The sequence below is a fragment of the Aethalodelphis obliquidens genome, unplaced genomic scaffold, assembly GCF_003676395.1.
Source record: "Aethalodelphis obliquidens isolate GAN/ISIS:26980383/991018 unplaced genomic scaffold, ASM367639v1 scaffold48, whole genome shotgun sequence".
NCBI classification, from domain to species: domain Eukaryota; kingdom Metazoa; phylum Chordata; class Mammalia; order Artiodactyla; family Delphinidae; genus Aethalodelphis; species Aethalodelphis obliquidens.
Window position 1 is genome coordinate 15,434,759 of NW_020837992.1, and position 15,242 is coordinate 15,450,000.

The 15,242-nt window shown below is 41.2% G+C and overlaps 1 protein-coding gene across 1 annotated transcript in view; it reads right to left on the minus strand.

Moving 5' to 3' along the window:
• Positions 1–15,242, minus strand: part of LAMC1 (laminin subunit gamma 1) — a 125,315-nt gene that overhangs the window by 35,595 nt on the left and 74,478 nt on the right. Inside the window, exons 3-13 of the mRNA XM_027083069.1 lie at positions 11,087–11,217; positions 8,891–9,057; positions 6,196–6,384; positions 5,260–5,377; positions 4,554–4,652; positions 4,326–4,462; positions 3,830–3,952; positions 3,549–3,738; positions 3,124–3,236; positions 554–775; positions 249–437 (exon numbers count right to left, since the gene is read on the minus strand). Of these exons, the coding sequence (XP_026938870.1) occupies positions 249–437; positions 554–775; positions 3,124–3,236; positions 3,549–3,738; positions 3,830–3,952; positions 4,326–4,462; positions 4,554–4,652; positions 5,260–5,377; positions 6,196–6,384; positions 8,891–9,057; positions 11,087–11,217 (1,678 nt within the window). The remainder of the gene's footprint in view (positions 1–248; positions 438–553; positions 776–3,123; positions 3,237–3,548; positions 3,739–3,829; positions 3,953–4,325; positions 4,463–4,553; positions 4,653–5,259; positions 5,378–6,195; positions 6,385–8,890; positions 9,058–11,086; positions 11,218–15,242) is intronic.

The window sequence follows — 15,242 nt, forward strand, 5'->3', positions numbered from 1 at the left end:
CTGAGGATAATGCAAGAAGCTATCTCAGAGGGTTGTGAGGATTAATGAGGCAGTATATGTTAAAGCACCTGGCCATTAATATGTTAGCTATTATTAGTATCTGATATGCATTTTACAAATCCATAATAAACCTGTTTGTTACAGAACTTTTGCCTACTAGGAAAACTAATCATGGAACCAAACAAGAAAATCCAAAAACCTCCAAAGTCCTTCTTCCCAAGGTGTTTCTGTGGATAGAGCAGACTTACCAGTGGTGCCAGTAGGACAGTTGGTGCACACCACCTCCTGTGTCTTAGGGACAACAGCACAACTGGAGCCCCCAGGACACGGACAGGGCTGGCAATCAGAGGAGGTGCCCACGGTTGAATCGCCATAGTACCCGTCACTACATTTCTCACAGTGGGGCCCGGCTGTATTCTCTCTGCAGTTACAAACACCTATTTGGAGAGCAGGTGTGAGAAAACAGGTGAGTGTATAAGCAAATAAGACAATGAGCATTTCCACCTGCTAAAGAGAATTTAGGTCTAGCAGTCCCCAAAGATCATCTTCTCACCTGTCTCAGGGTCACAGGTCTCACTGTGCCCATTGCAGGTACAAAGCACACATGGACTGTATGGTCCAAGACTCGGAGTTTCTCTTCTGTAACCGGAGAGGCACATCTCACAAAACTGCCCTCCGTATCCCACAGGACAGGTGCAGGACTCCACCCAAGTTGCAGGGACCCCAGGCCCGGGACGAGCGCTTGCCAGGGAGACATCATCCAAATATCCAGCACCTGTGTATGATGTGGAGAAGAGGATCACTGAGCTGGCTTTCGTATTCCAAAACTTCTTGCAAAGTCAATAATGCTAAGGGGTAACCACACCCAAAATTTCAGAGACAATCAACCATCAGTTTAATTCATCTGTTGGAGAAGATAACCAGAAAATAGCATGTAGAACAATTATGTGCTACCTGGTGCTAAGTATCTGGAATGGTGGTAGAGCAAAATTCATTTTTTAAACACACACACACACACACACACACACACACACACACACACAGATTTGTTGGATTTTACAGTTCTCCCAATCACCAATGTGAAAAATGAAAAGCACTGGGCAATAATCTGGGGCAAGAAAAGATAAAAGGAAGAATATGGAAATAACAAGAGTTTAAGGCTAGAGCCATTAAGCCGTGTTTTTGTTCTTTTCCCACAAAATCAGGCACTGATCATAGAGCTCAAGGATAAGAAAGCAGGGAAAGCACCTGTCGACAAGTACCACTCAAATTATATTTTTTGCCCTGCATAAAACAGAAAAAATAAGTAAACAAGTTCTAATAATCAGGGCTACTTTGACAAATATGTAATTATTCCAAAGCTGTTATGCCGTATATCATAATGCTTTCCCATTTCCAGAAGAAAATAAAAATAGAGGAAGCCTTATATTGGCTTAGCCCAATGGTTCATCCAACCTAACAGTGCACATGACAGACTCAGCAGGAACACCCTATGGAAGAGGCAGGTTTTGATTGTATCATCATATTTCCCTTTAATTTCCATTCCACTCCTGTCTCTTGCACTCTTATCTTTCAAGTGTATTTCCCCATGTTATGAAATATCACTTGCTGTTTATATAATCCTTAGAAACTGATGACCTGAGGCTAAAGGACAGCTCTTCTATTTCTGCCTTGAATTTAGTTAACTTTTACTACATTTATGGGTTTTTTCAACATTAGATCATGAGAGACATCTCCACTGTTAATGTGCTTCCAACTTCAAACATTCTTAAGCCTCCCCATCCTAAAAGTACTCTTCTTCGATCTGTCCCTACTCCCTAATTAGAGTCCAGTCCCTGTCTTTTCCTTCCCTCACAGCCGAACTTCTTAAAAGACTAATCTGTATTTTACTTCTTCACCTTTGAATTTACTTAATTCGTGATCTAATTTACTTAATTAAATAACTGCAATCTAACTTCAGTTTCAACACTTTTTTTTTTCTTTTTTTCCTGCGGTACGCAGGCCTCTCACTGTCGTGGCCTCTCCCGTTGCGGAGCACAGGCTCCGGACGCGCAGGCTCAGCGGCCATGGCTCACGGGCCCAGCCGCTCCGCGGCATGTGGGATCTTCCCGGACTGGGGCACGAACCCATGTCCCCTGCATCGGCAGGCGGACTCTCAAACCACTGCGCCACCAGGGAAGCCCAACACTTCTTAAAAAAACAAACAAACAAAAAAAACCCCTCACCAATGATTCTTCAGTTACCCAATACCAAAATCCAATTGTACTATCTTCCTAAACCTGTTAATTGTTCCTCTTCCTTGAAATTCTTTTTCTCTCAAGTCTCAGGTCATGGTCCTTAAATAACTGTTTCCAGGATTGCATCTTCTTTTCTCTTCTGTATTTTTTTGTTATATTTCCAAGTTTAAAAATGATTACCCATACGGTGACAACCCTTTGATTCTAGATCTCCAGTCTCAACTTCTTCGTAAGCCCCATCCATATGTCTAACTACTTATAAGACATTTTCATCTGGATATTCATGCAGGCATCTCAAAAATCAACACATCCAAGCTGCTGATGCCACTTTCAATGCCACACCACCACTCTGATTCCTCTTCCCCCAGACAGCTTTACCTTTCTATAGAAATAGGTCCTCATTAAAAAAAAAAAAAAAAATTATAGGAAAAAAATTTAAAGAAATGCTTAAAAACAGCTTTTTAAATTTAAAATTATAACAAATGTTCATTCAGTAATTTTTAATTTTTCATAATTTAGCCAATTTAGTTAAAAGGGCTTGATAGTTACATAAGCAAGAAATAAAAAGAAACAAAGGTTAAGCAATGTGAGCCAGCAGAATTATATTTGGGATTCTTCGAAGATTCTAATTATAGACAATGTAGCCTCAATAGGCTTATTTATTATAAAACAATACTATTTACTAATTTTGGCTAATTTTCTCCAGGTCCTTAAAAGTAGTTTTAAAATGCATTATTTTTATACATAATTCATGTATGATGAGGCAGTTTATACCACTTCTTTAGGATCAGTGTTATAGTATTAGGACTTTAGAGATAAACTTCTGATTATGGATCCTTTTATCTAATCATCTTAAATGATTCTCTTAAATTATATCATAACTTACTTCTCTCACTATATGTCCCACGGATCTTGATAGAGGTCAAATTGTTTAGGAGTTTCTGAAATTCGAAAGGGGTAAGAGTAGGCCTCCAAGGGTAATCTGTTGCTTCATGGAGCCTAGAGAAAAAGGAAGGGCCACATTAACCTCTGTAAGGACAATTCTGGGTGCCGAGAAAGCATTTCTTACTCATTTATGCCACCAACAATGCACTGCTCTGCCAATCTAACCAGGTCAGAGATGAGTCTGTTGGTTTGATAGTACAACTGGAAAAGGTACACGTCAACAAAGGGAAAGTTCCCTTTTACAAAGTCACCTTGAGAAGCCAGAAGTTTTTCTTCGACACGCACCTTGAGGCCTGGTGAGCTTTGACAAAGAAACCACTTTTATAATTCTGGTCAAGTCAGATTTTAGAAACAGAACTGTCTTACCTGAAGACATATTTCACAGTGGTCTCACTCGGATAGGAATTGCCCTGAGCGATCAAGGGCACAGACACTCTTAGGCCAGCTCCCTCAAGCACCAGGTCTTCTGCAGAGAGGCGAGTGTCTCGCCTGTCCACTCGAAAGGAGAAGGAGAAGTTCTGACCATAACTCAACACCTGCTTGCCCAAGAACTTTGCTGGAAGGCAGACACAATGGTGAGCAAGAATGTGAGAGTAAGAATACACAGGGGCACACGCCAAGCCAGACCGCTTCCTAGCCTTACTTACCGGGGGCAATGAAGTACCTAGGAAAGTAGCTATCTGAAATGACAGCGATATCTTGCCTCTCAGAGGACCACTCAAATGATGCTTCAGAGCCATCCCTTTGTTCCACACGCCACCCATCCTCATCTGCAAGCAGAGGATGGAACACAAATGCCATTACTTTGTAAATGTCCTGAATTCAGGTCCTCTATATACCACAAAATATATAGCAAGTCATCAATGAAAGTTTTTTAATAAATGGAGGCTATAACAGTACCTATATATGCTATACCCCCCAAGCCATAATCTTCTTTATTTTATATAATAGTTTATACTTAATTTGGTAAATTCTAAAACCATTTATATATACTTTCTTTAAATTAAAAATCCAAACAAAAATCACATACATTAAAAAACAAAGTGCTGATACCGTCAAAAGGGGCTCAAAGAGCTACTGACTTTTTAACACTGTAAGTCTAGTCTCACGATTCTAGAGGACAGAAGGAAAGGTCTACTTTACCTGTCTGAAAGGTAGAGGTTATAGAATAAACACTGTAGCCGACAGCATTTGTACAGACAGAAGAATGCCCAAAGCAGAAGCAAGGTGTGCAACCCATAGGATTAGATGATTCCAGATTAAAAAATCCAGGTTTGCATCTGAAAGAGATTAAGATACAATCAGGTATTCATTGTACTTGAAATATGATAACAGAGAAAATACAATACGGCTAGAGAAAAAATGATCTACCTCTCACAATTGAAACCTTCGACATTGTCTTTGCAAACACATCTTCCTGTTTCAAAATTACATTCGTCTGTGCTGCCAGAAGGATTACAAGAGCATGGCCTATTGGATGGAAAATGGAGGAAAACAATGAAATAAGAGAAAAGATAAAGAAATTCCACTCAAAGTCAATCTTTTGTTTTATATGTTAACAGATTTTTAAAAAAGGAATAGAAAGAGCAAAATGAACCCTAAAGTCATCTTTATACTTGGATTTGATTTCAATCAAGGATAACCATCACATTTAGACATCGAAAACTCTGCTTCACCTCTGCACAGAACAATCCTGGATCATCATTACAGCGAGAAGACAGCGAGAAGCCTTAAATCTTGGTTTACAAGTATCATGGGGGGAAAATGTTTATATGGCTGCAGATTAGCTACAACATCTATTATTAAGAATCAGCTACATTTGGGTTTCCCTGGTGGCGCAGTGTTCGAGAGTCTGCCTGCCGATGCAGGGGACACGGGTTTGTGCCCTGGTCCGGGAGGATCCCAAATGCCGCGGAGCGGCTGGGCCCGTGAGCCATGGCCGCTGAGCCTGTGCGTCTGGAGCCTGTGCTCCGCAACGGGAGAGGCCACAGCAGTGAGAGGCCCGCGTACCGCAAAAAAAAAAAAAAAAAAAAAAGAATCAGCTACATTTGGATTCTGCCCCCTTGAAAAATCTTACCTGCATCCAGCCTCAGTAAGAGAATGGTACCCAGGCTGGCAACGGTCGCATTTGTCCCCCATCACTCCAGGCTTACAGCTACATCTGCCATAGCTATCACACTGTGTACTGAGAGAACCTGAAATTTAAAGTGCTCAGTGTCAACCACCAGTTAGGTAAGTAAAATTAATGTCTCAAACAAAGAAGGTTGGTAACTAAAAACAATGCCTGAAAACCAGAATGCAGATTGTTTTTCAGTATCTAGATGGTAACCAAGAGAATAAAGATCAAATTTTAAATCAGAACACTCTCAAAATCATACCCCTTTAAGCCATGACTTTTAAACTTTCCAGACATACACCCTAAGATGAATCCACTCATAACTGCTGAAAAACACTAACGAATCACTCTGTACCCAATGGTAAACCATACACAAAACCAGTCACTGCTCTGTGGACGAGCACAGGCTATGGCCTGTGTCTAGAATTTAAGTATATACAGGCATGAATAACAAAAATAAAGTTCAAACTCCTGAAAAAGCACAACAGACTAAGAGCACTCTGCTCCTCTGAACACACACCAATGCGCTGAAAGAGTTCAGCCCTCCAAGGAGGTTAGACTAAACAAAATCATTAACAAGGAAGAACTCACGAAGAAGCTAACCTTTTACAGTCAAAGTTCAAATGGTCTTGATGATCTTATTGCTAATTATTTACAGAACCATTACTCAGGCCAACTCCACATTTTTATACACACCAGAAAATCATCTGAAGGCCCAACCTGGTTAAAGAGAGTAGAGGCAGATCCTAAATCATTTACATGTTATAACAATGTCCACTCTCCTGTACTTAAGCTGTGCGAATCCCTAGGGAACAAAGCTTTATGTTCTGGGGGTACAGGGAATGCTCATTTTGTCTTCCAACCATCACAACGAAGCAGACTGTGCCCGTCACTTACCAACAGGACTACAGTGGCAGGGAGAGCAGGCTTCTCTGTTCCCAAGGCGGAAGAAATTCTCCCGGCACCTCTCACAGTTGGCGCCGTCCGTGTTATCCTGGCAGTTGGTACAGTGGCCACCATGGCCCGTGGAGCGGTACAGTTCAGAGTCAAAGTAGCATTCCTGCGATCGGCCATTGCAGTCACAGGCTGTTGGCCGAAACGTTAAGTCAGATCCATGTTCCTTTACAAACAGCATTTTAAAAGACTCAAAGAAAACAAAACCATAATTCCCCACATCTCTGACAGACAGGTGGTGGCAGATAACGAACGACCGCCAGATGCACTGTTCACTCAAAAACAAAAACGAAAACTGTGTGTCTGTCTATAAAGGGTTCATACCGTCAGGTTAACAGCTTACTAAGTAATGTTCATCCTTATCAAAAATAGTACCATCATAAAATATAAATAATCCTTGTACTTAGGAATCTCTGCATAGTTGTACACATACAAACAAAAGCCAAGTCAAATTACAATTTTTCTGACCCTTTATCCTTCATTCTAATACCAAGTCCAAGCACAAGGGGCCAATTTATATGTAGGCTTCAACTTACGTTAACTTTTCAGGGCTCAGACAATTCAAATACATTAGACACCAACTTCTAAAATGCCAGATTACTTGCATACCCAGACTGGAGTAATCTTGAGACACATGGGTAAACATTAGTGCCTCTTTCAAAAGAAGCAGGAAATCTATAGATCCACAAGAAAGTAAATCCACAAGAAGGGAAATCTAGATCCATAGATGCCTCCATCTGCTGGGAAGCCACAGTGCCAAACGGGTCATCTGTTAAGTAGCTCTATTCCCTACATGACGAGTATCCGTAGTCACTGAAAATCTTTATTATATTTATACTAAGATGATTTTTTCCAAATTACTGACTCTGCTCCAAGTACAGACACTAAATAAAAATAAAATTTTATTTGATTACAGATAGAGCAGGAGATTGCTGTTTAAAAAAATTTGAATATGTTTTTTTTCTCCTCCTTGCCTTTACAATCAGTTCTTTTACGGTACTATATTTGAAAACTTTTTAGAAGCTTGAATCGCTGGCACCAAGAATTAGAGTTAAGTAACTCTGGAAGCTCCCATTCCCTTCTTCATCAGCTATTTCTCTCCCCTCAAGTCTCCCTAGATTATCTCGCAATCAGCCCAGCTCACGGCACCTAAATGGTCTGGTGCTTAGAGACCGTGAGGCAGAACAATCCCCACGTCTATGCCGTCCTAACCCACTGCTAAAAGCAGATGCTGTGGCTCCCTCATCATCAGCTGGTAAGAGAGAAGGCAGCTGTCATTTTCTCTTCCCTAGCTCCAGCACCCTGACAATACTGTAGGACCGTCACACCTCCAGAAACTTCTCTCTCTGACGGGCCATGGTGCCTGAAGGGACCAAAGAGGAAAGCGAATTGACTTAGCTCCTTATCAAAGTCTGTTAGCTGCTGTATTCTGTTCACTTGCTAGTGAGAAGCTGGATATAATGTTACACTTGTTTTTTTCCCATAATGTTCCTGGGTAGACTCAACATATGACATCATTAAGCAGATTACTTTTCAAACACACGTGTACATTTATTTAGATGTCACACCTTAGGAGTATTTCATTTTTTCTTTTATCAGCCTTTATCATGTAGTTTCCAACACTGGATATTACAGTTCAGTAAAAGAATGAAAGAAGTTAAAGTGCTTAGGAATGCTAGAGCAGGCTGTAAAATTTATCTGAAAATCAGGAATTTGTTGAGAAAAGAAAAGTTGAATAAGAAAATCTGCTGTAGGCAGCTAATGGAAACAGTCATGAGTCAAGATATTGGTCCTTTTTCAAGGTTTCTGCCAATAATTCCTGCAAGTTCAGAGTGCCTTCCTTCTTATTCCCTTTATTACCAAGAGGATACGATAAGGAATATTTATAAGGACATAAGAAAATGTTACTGCTTTAAAAGTTTCTCACTTTCAAGTCCTTGGCAAATCATGACTACATGGTTTCATGATTTTTCTCCTGAGATTCCTTTCTCTATCTCTTCAGAATAAACCAAGACATTATGAAGGAATAAACAATGTGTAATCTTTTTCATTTTACCTCTTCCTAAGAATACTAGGCTCTACTCTTCTTCCCAGAGCCACCCACCTCTGCATGACGGAAGTAGGAAATCCTCCCCATTGTGCTCTTTAGTGAGATAAAGAAAAAATAATTTTGATAAATAATCCATCGAATAGCAGTCTTAGTCTAGAACTCATCACACCTGACCAATGTTCATCAACAATCCTGGCTGTTCGAATAAACGAGCATTGAAAGCAAGAAGAATATTTTAAAGGGCAACAAAGAAAAGACTGGAGAAACTATATTTTAGAGTAGGCAATCCCAGCCCAGTATTTAGAGCTAAGCAAAGGCCAAACCTTGAAGATGCTGCTCCCATTCTGTTATGTGTGTTCATGAAGGAAACATAAAACCAGCACAGTATACGTTTGTGGCCAATTGCCCGCATCTATGATTTTCCTTTGACGTGCATGCAGGTTATTGTTCTACACTCTCAAATTAGGGAAGAAGCTCTGCCTTCCAGGCTTTTCCTTTCAAGGAGGAATCAAAGGAAGTCACCCATTCCTTCTCCCACCTCGGAAGTCCTCAAGACAATTTAGCAGACGAACACCAAGGGGCACTCACGCAGGCATTCGCTGGCACTCTCGGCAGTCGCCCTCCTCCACGGCCGGTCATTGAAGAAAGGAAGGCACTTCTCACAGTCTACGCCATAAGTATTATGTTTGCAATTACACACCAGCTTGTCAAATTCATTCTTCACACACTCGCTTGCATGTCCGTTACATTTACACCTGGGGAGAGAAGAGACCCTTAAAAGAATGAAACACCTATGAAGCCCTGAAACGGATGCAGAAAAAGGATGTACACAGAGAACTGAAAACACCTCAGGATGTTTTTGAGTTTACCACTCAAAACTGTAAACTGAGGAACTGAGCAAGATTAAGTAATGACTGTGTGTTTTCAGGTATGAAGAAAAATCAAACAAGACAAAAAAAAGGTAGCTTTATTTAACAGGGGATGGGGCATTAACCAGACATGAGAAGAAAGTCCCCAACAATTTCTGAGGACATCTGTAGGACCATTTCCTGAAGTGAAATGTGTACATCTCAAGAGGCAGCCACGTGTAGTGGTTAAGAAGAACATGGACTCCAAGGCCAGGCTGCCTGGGTTCGAAACCTTGCCCTGTGACTTACCAATGGAACTTAAACTCGGTGCCTCACCTGTAAAATAGGGAGGATGATAATACCTATTTCATAGAGTTATTGAGGAGATCAAGAGGTTGCTACATGTATGTGCCCAGGACTGTACAGGCATATAACAAGTCAATAAATTTCAGCAGTTATCTGCCATCATGATTTTAAAGTATTTGATCTGAAGACAGTGAGAGACAGATACCACACCACCATATGGATCTCCGGTAGACTGACATTCACTCGGGTTGTTTGGGGCAAGAATCCTTGAAGGAGCCTCTAGATGCAGGTGCTACCATAAACTAAGGACTCATGGAAATCCCCATGAATACTAACACGCACTCTGGTGCAGAGCCGTTACCCTCACTCACTCTTTAAAGATGGCAGTCAGTTCCACAGCTTCAAGCACCACCTAATAATACACTCAAACACTTCTGAAACACCTACAGTGCACCAGGATGAATCCCAAATGTATATCTCCAGGTGCCTCTTTCTCCCAAGCTCCTGTCCTTGACTGCTGCACAAGTTTAGATGTCCTCCACGACTTAAAACTTTACGTTCTACAACTAAACTCACCACCTTCCCACATGAGCTCATCTCCGTTTATTGTTAATGATACCACCATTCTCCTGGTCACTAAACCTTCAAAATCACCTTTGACTAAAATCCTGATAACTCTTCCTTCATAAAATGCACCTAAATGTTTCTTTCCATTCTGCTGTCACCACCTTAATGTCAGGTATTTGGTGTCACCTGACACCTAGATGACAGCATGATAACAGGAATATAAATTCTCTCGATCATATTCTACTGTTACCTTGCCTGCAGCTAATCTTCCTAATCTACTGTGTTGAAATCATAGCCCTAACACCAAAAAAGTACATGATTTCTCATTGGTTACAGTTTCCATCAGCTTTCACTGAGCATCAATCCCATACCAGGAACACTGCATACAAAAATAATGCTTCTGCTCTTGAGACTTCATAGTCTATTACAAGGGGAGGTAAGTCCAAGATTCTTGGCTCACTGTCTAAGGTCTCTGGCTACCAAACTCTCTGGTTTACAACTCCACAAATTCATATAAGATTTTCCTTAAGTCAAGGAGGTTTAAACACTTCCAACTCTAAACTTTTGCTCATGACATGCACCCAACCCTCCTGCACCCAACCCAGACATCCTCTCTCCTTATCTAAACCCTACCTATTCTTCGACGCCCAGCTTAGATTCCATCTGTTTCTCTAGCCTGACAGTCCTGTAACTGTTCTCTGACATATGACATCTCTTTATCTAAAACGCTTGATGGTACCAGTATTTAACTTTTCGCATATTCATACATCGCCCGCCCCATTCACCTGTAGGATCCTAGAAGGTCAGGTCCTTCTCAGTAAGTGAATGTCAGACTTGCACTTCCTCAGTAGCGTCACAGTGCCTATCATAGAGCTTTGCGCTTAAATGCTCAATAAGAATTCACTAATGTGTTGATCTGACAAGGTTTTAGAAAACCTAATTACTTTGTTTTCAGGATAATGAGGTCCAAAAAACATTACTAATACAGCTGTAAACAAGTTGCTACATTCACTTCTATACCAAATCTCCAATCACTTTCAAGGTTATTTAATGGTTTACTTACCTACCACCCACAGCGAAATCAGAGATTGCATAATAATAGGATTTGAGAACTTTGGGGTCATTAAACACTTCATCCCCAAAAGTGTTCAGGCGATTGAGTGTTACTCTGATGTCAGTGGCAGTTACCCATTCCTGTCAGAAAACAAAAACACAGAAAAGATAGGTAAAGGCACTGAAGATAAGAGACATATATGTGACAAAATCTTCTACACAGTTAATGTATCATTTAACTCATGTCCTCTTCTGGCATTAAATCTATTATAACACTCAAGGACTCCTTTCATTTCTTCATACTTGAATTTCCTTCTTGACTCTTCCCTTCTTTGATCTAAGTTGTTACTTGACCACTCAGAGTCTCCCAAGGCAGGAATAATATTAGTTTCTTCACAAGGCTGTAGAGAGTCTTAAGTGAAATATGCTTTTCAACGCTCAGCATGCATTAGGTAGTCAACACACGTCTCGTCTCTCCATCCTGTACCCACACCCCAAAGCCAGTCAAGAGAAGCCAGCACAGAACTCACGAAGTACCACCACTGTATCAGATACACTGGTCACTGCCTCCTCCTGCCCATCTTGTACCATCTCCCTCTCCCTCTTACCCACTCCACTATGGACAGATCTGGGAGACACGTCCAAGCACAAAGCAATCAATCATTACACTGGCCTGAACCAATCAGACGTACTCTTTGTCTTGACCCTTCCCAAATGTCACTTCTCATGAGGCCTTCCCTGGCCACCCTATCTAAAATCGCCACCCCCCAGCCCCCTGCAACTCCCTATTTCCCTTCCCTATTTTATTTAAACTGCCTGTCTCCATCACCACCACCTGCCCACCCCACCACTGCCACCACCAGATTATAAGCCCCACAGGGCAGGAATTTGTTTTGTTTTGTTCACTGCATTTCACTAGTGCTTAGCATATAGTTGGTGCTCAAGTAACATCTACCGAGCAAATGAACAGATTTGAGGAAACTCCAACTGATCAAGTCGGTAGGTATATCATAATGGCAGAGGACAAGAATGAAGGTTATACGGTTTTCCCCCCGGTTTTATGAGAGCTAAGCGCTTATAATAAATGCCCTTTCATTGAGCTAATTTTAGTCAGATGTTTACATCTGTAGTAGTTATAACAATTATCCCAATGAATCATGTCTGCCAGTGTCCACAACCTGTGTAGTCCCTGTATACGCTGATTCTAGGCTTGGGCGTGTGACTTGCTTTGGCCAAGGAGACATCAGCAAATGTGACACAAGCAGAGGTTTAACAAGCATCTGTGCACTGGGATTTACCCTCTTGGAATACCTCCTCCATCACATGAAGAAGCTAGTCTAGCCTCCTTGAGGATGTAAGATCACAGGGAGAGACAAACCCAGCTCCCAGCTGACCTGCCAGGGAGTGAGCCCAGGCCAACACAAAATCATGAGAAATAATAAATCACGGTTGTTTAAAACCATTAAGTTTTAGAGTGGTATATTACATAAAACTACCCATATATACCATGGCCGCTTGCTTACTTATTTATTTTATTTTTTGGCCACACCCCATGGCATGTGGGATCTTAGTTCCCTGACCAGGGATCGAACCCACCACACCCGTGCAGTGAAAGCACGGAGTCTTAACCACTGGGCTGCCAGGGAAGTCCCCCATGTCCACTTTAAGTCCTCTTCTGGGACTGCATATCAGCATTACCTACGGAGATGTTAACAAGCACGTGCAGAGCTGCAGGCGTCTATGTTTTCAGAAGGCTTCACATGAGACTGGGAAGCACACCCCTGATTAAGAATCACTGCTTACACCAGGCCAAACACCTGGCATGTAGAACAACACAGAGAGCTCATCAAGGCTAATCTCCATGAAGCCTTCATGTATAATTAGAAAGGAGAAGAGATGATGATTTCACCATATCCAAACTTGGAACTCCAATAACAACGCCCACTCATGGCCACAATGTTAGGAATCTTTTAGTCGTCTGTAGTGTAAACAGCTAAACATATCTCTGTGTTTAATGCTTATTATATCTTCGACAGGCTTCATCTTTATCACAGCTCTCCTGGAATAAAAGCTTCTCAAGAGTTGAATCTAAGTTTTTTTTTTGTTTTTTTTTCCTCCATAACAGGCATCTTAAAAAGAACAGACTCTAGAACTAGACTTTCTACGTTTTGAATCCCAGTTCTGCCACTTAAAACTGTGTGATTATGTATATGTATAACTGATTCACTTTGTTATAAAGCAGAAACTAACACACCATTGTAAAGCAATTATACTCCAATAAAGATGTAAAAAAAATAAAAAACAAAAAACCTGTGTGATTTGGGGCAAGTGATTTTATGTTTTCTGGGCCTCTGACTCCTCATCTGTAAAGTGGAGAAAATAAAAGTATCTACCTTACAGAGTTATTGGGAAGGTTAAATGTGTTAATACATTTAATATATCTAAAGGGTTTAGAAAAATGCTTGTCACATTGTGGCACATTATAGTAAGTGCTATAATAAATGCTAATTATTATTATAAATCACTGCATGCTTAGTAATATTCATACACATTAAAACCGGGAAGGTTTCTTCCGGGAGATCACAACTTTTAGAGGGAGGCACAGGGAGCAATGAGGGCAGAAGCCAACTGCCTCTCTGCTCACTGTCAGATCGGCTACAAGTCGTATCAGTCAACCCTCCTTGGCAACTGTATATCAGAGCCAGAGCTCTTACATCCAGAGACGCATAATTCATGTTTCTGCATAATGATACCAACCGACCAAATCTATTGCAGATGCCCACAGGCTTTTGCCACATTTAGTCTTACAAGTTTCTGTGGCATGAAGAGTTAAGAAACGTCAGAATTCCTATAGCTGGGGGAACTGCTTTCAAGACAGACTGCCAAGGCATACAGTTAGCAAAGGTGCCAGAAAACCACAGTCACATCATTACCTCACTGCTTTTCCCTACTGACTATACTATTCCCTCCCCAGGACAGTAAAATACAATAATTTGTGTAGGAAGAATCAAAGTTAGAAAATGTGTGCCAGTTGACCAACTTAAAGAGTATTTATAGATCACTTCTGCCCTAGGTAATCTGTCTCCTGCTTTTTCATCTATCGAAGTCGGTTATTCTTTCTGCCATGTATTTTGAACACACCTTACCGCCTTTGAGAGAAACATTTTTGAAAGACCTTTGCAAACACACTTATTGCTCACCAGAACCCTCAAAATCAAGATTTATGATCTCCCAGCAAACTACAGAAATACAATGGAAGGGAAGAACTGGACCCAGCGAGAATATATTCTCATCTTTCGCCACTGTCCAAAGCCACGTGGCCAAATTAGACAAAGGGTCCTTGTACATAAAAAGTTCCAAAGAGAAAGAATGAGGGAACACAAAGGCATAAGGCCCAGAAAAACAGGGAGGTTCCCTAGTTAGAAGTCACAACAGCTTTTCATAAAGTATACACAGCGTTTGCAAACCCACATCCAGTCTTTCTTGTCTCAGCGAATTAATACAGGCTGTCCCCATTTAGATGTTAACTCTAGCCATGTGACAGAACCATCTCCAATCTGTGTGAATGTGCTGAGTATGGCATGACACGCATCTGTCTCTCCATAATCAAACAGCAAGAACATAAGAAAAGGTCACAGACATCTAAGCAATACAGAAAGATTCCAAATTATAGTGTATAAGGAATAAGCATACGGCATTTATGAAAAAAGAAACCTTTAATTCTTTCTATTGCCATATAGGGAAAAGTTTCTATCACCATTCTTAAGCAATATACCAGGGTTACCTAAATTTATATCTTGTCACAAAAACCAGTGCTTTTAGGTAATGAAGAGTTTTCATAGTGATTGGCAACAGTACCAGACAAACCCAACCAAAATTTCCTTGTACAATAACGAAGGAAGGTAGAGTTCTTAAACATCTTGCTTCAGTTGTTCCCTCTTCCTAATATTAAAAAATAGTTTTCTGGGCTTCCCTGGTGGCGCAGTGGTTGAGAGTCTGCCTGCCGATGCAGGGGACTCGGGTTCGTGCCCCGGTCTGGGAAGATCCCACATGCCGCGGAGCGGCTGGGCCCGTGAGCCGTGGCCGCTGAGCCTGCGCGTCCGGAGCCTGTGCTCCGCAACGGGAGAGGCCACAGCAGTGAGAGGCCCGCATACCGCAAAAAAAAA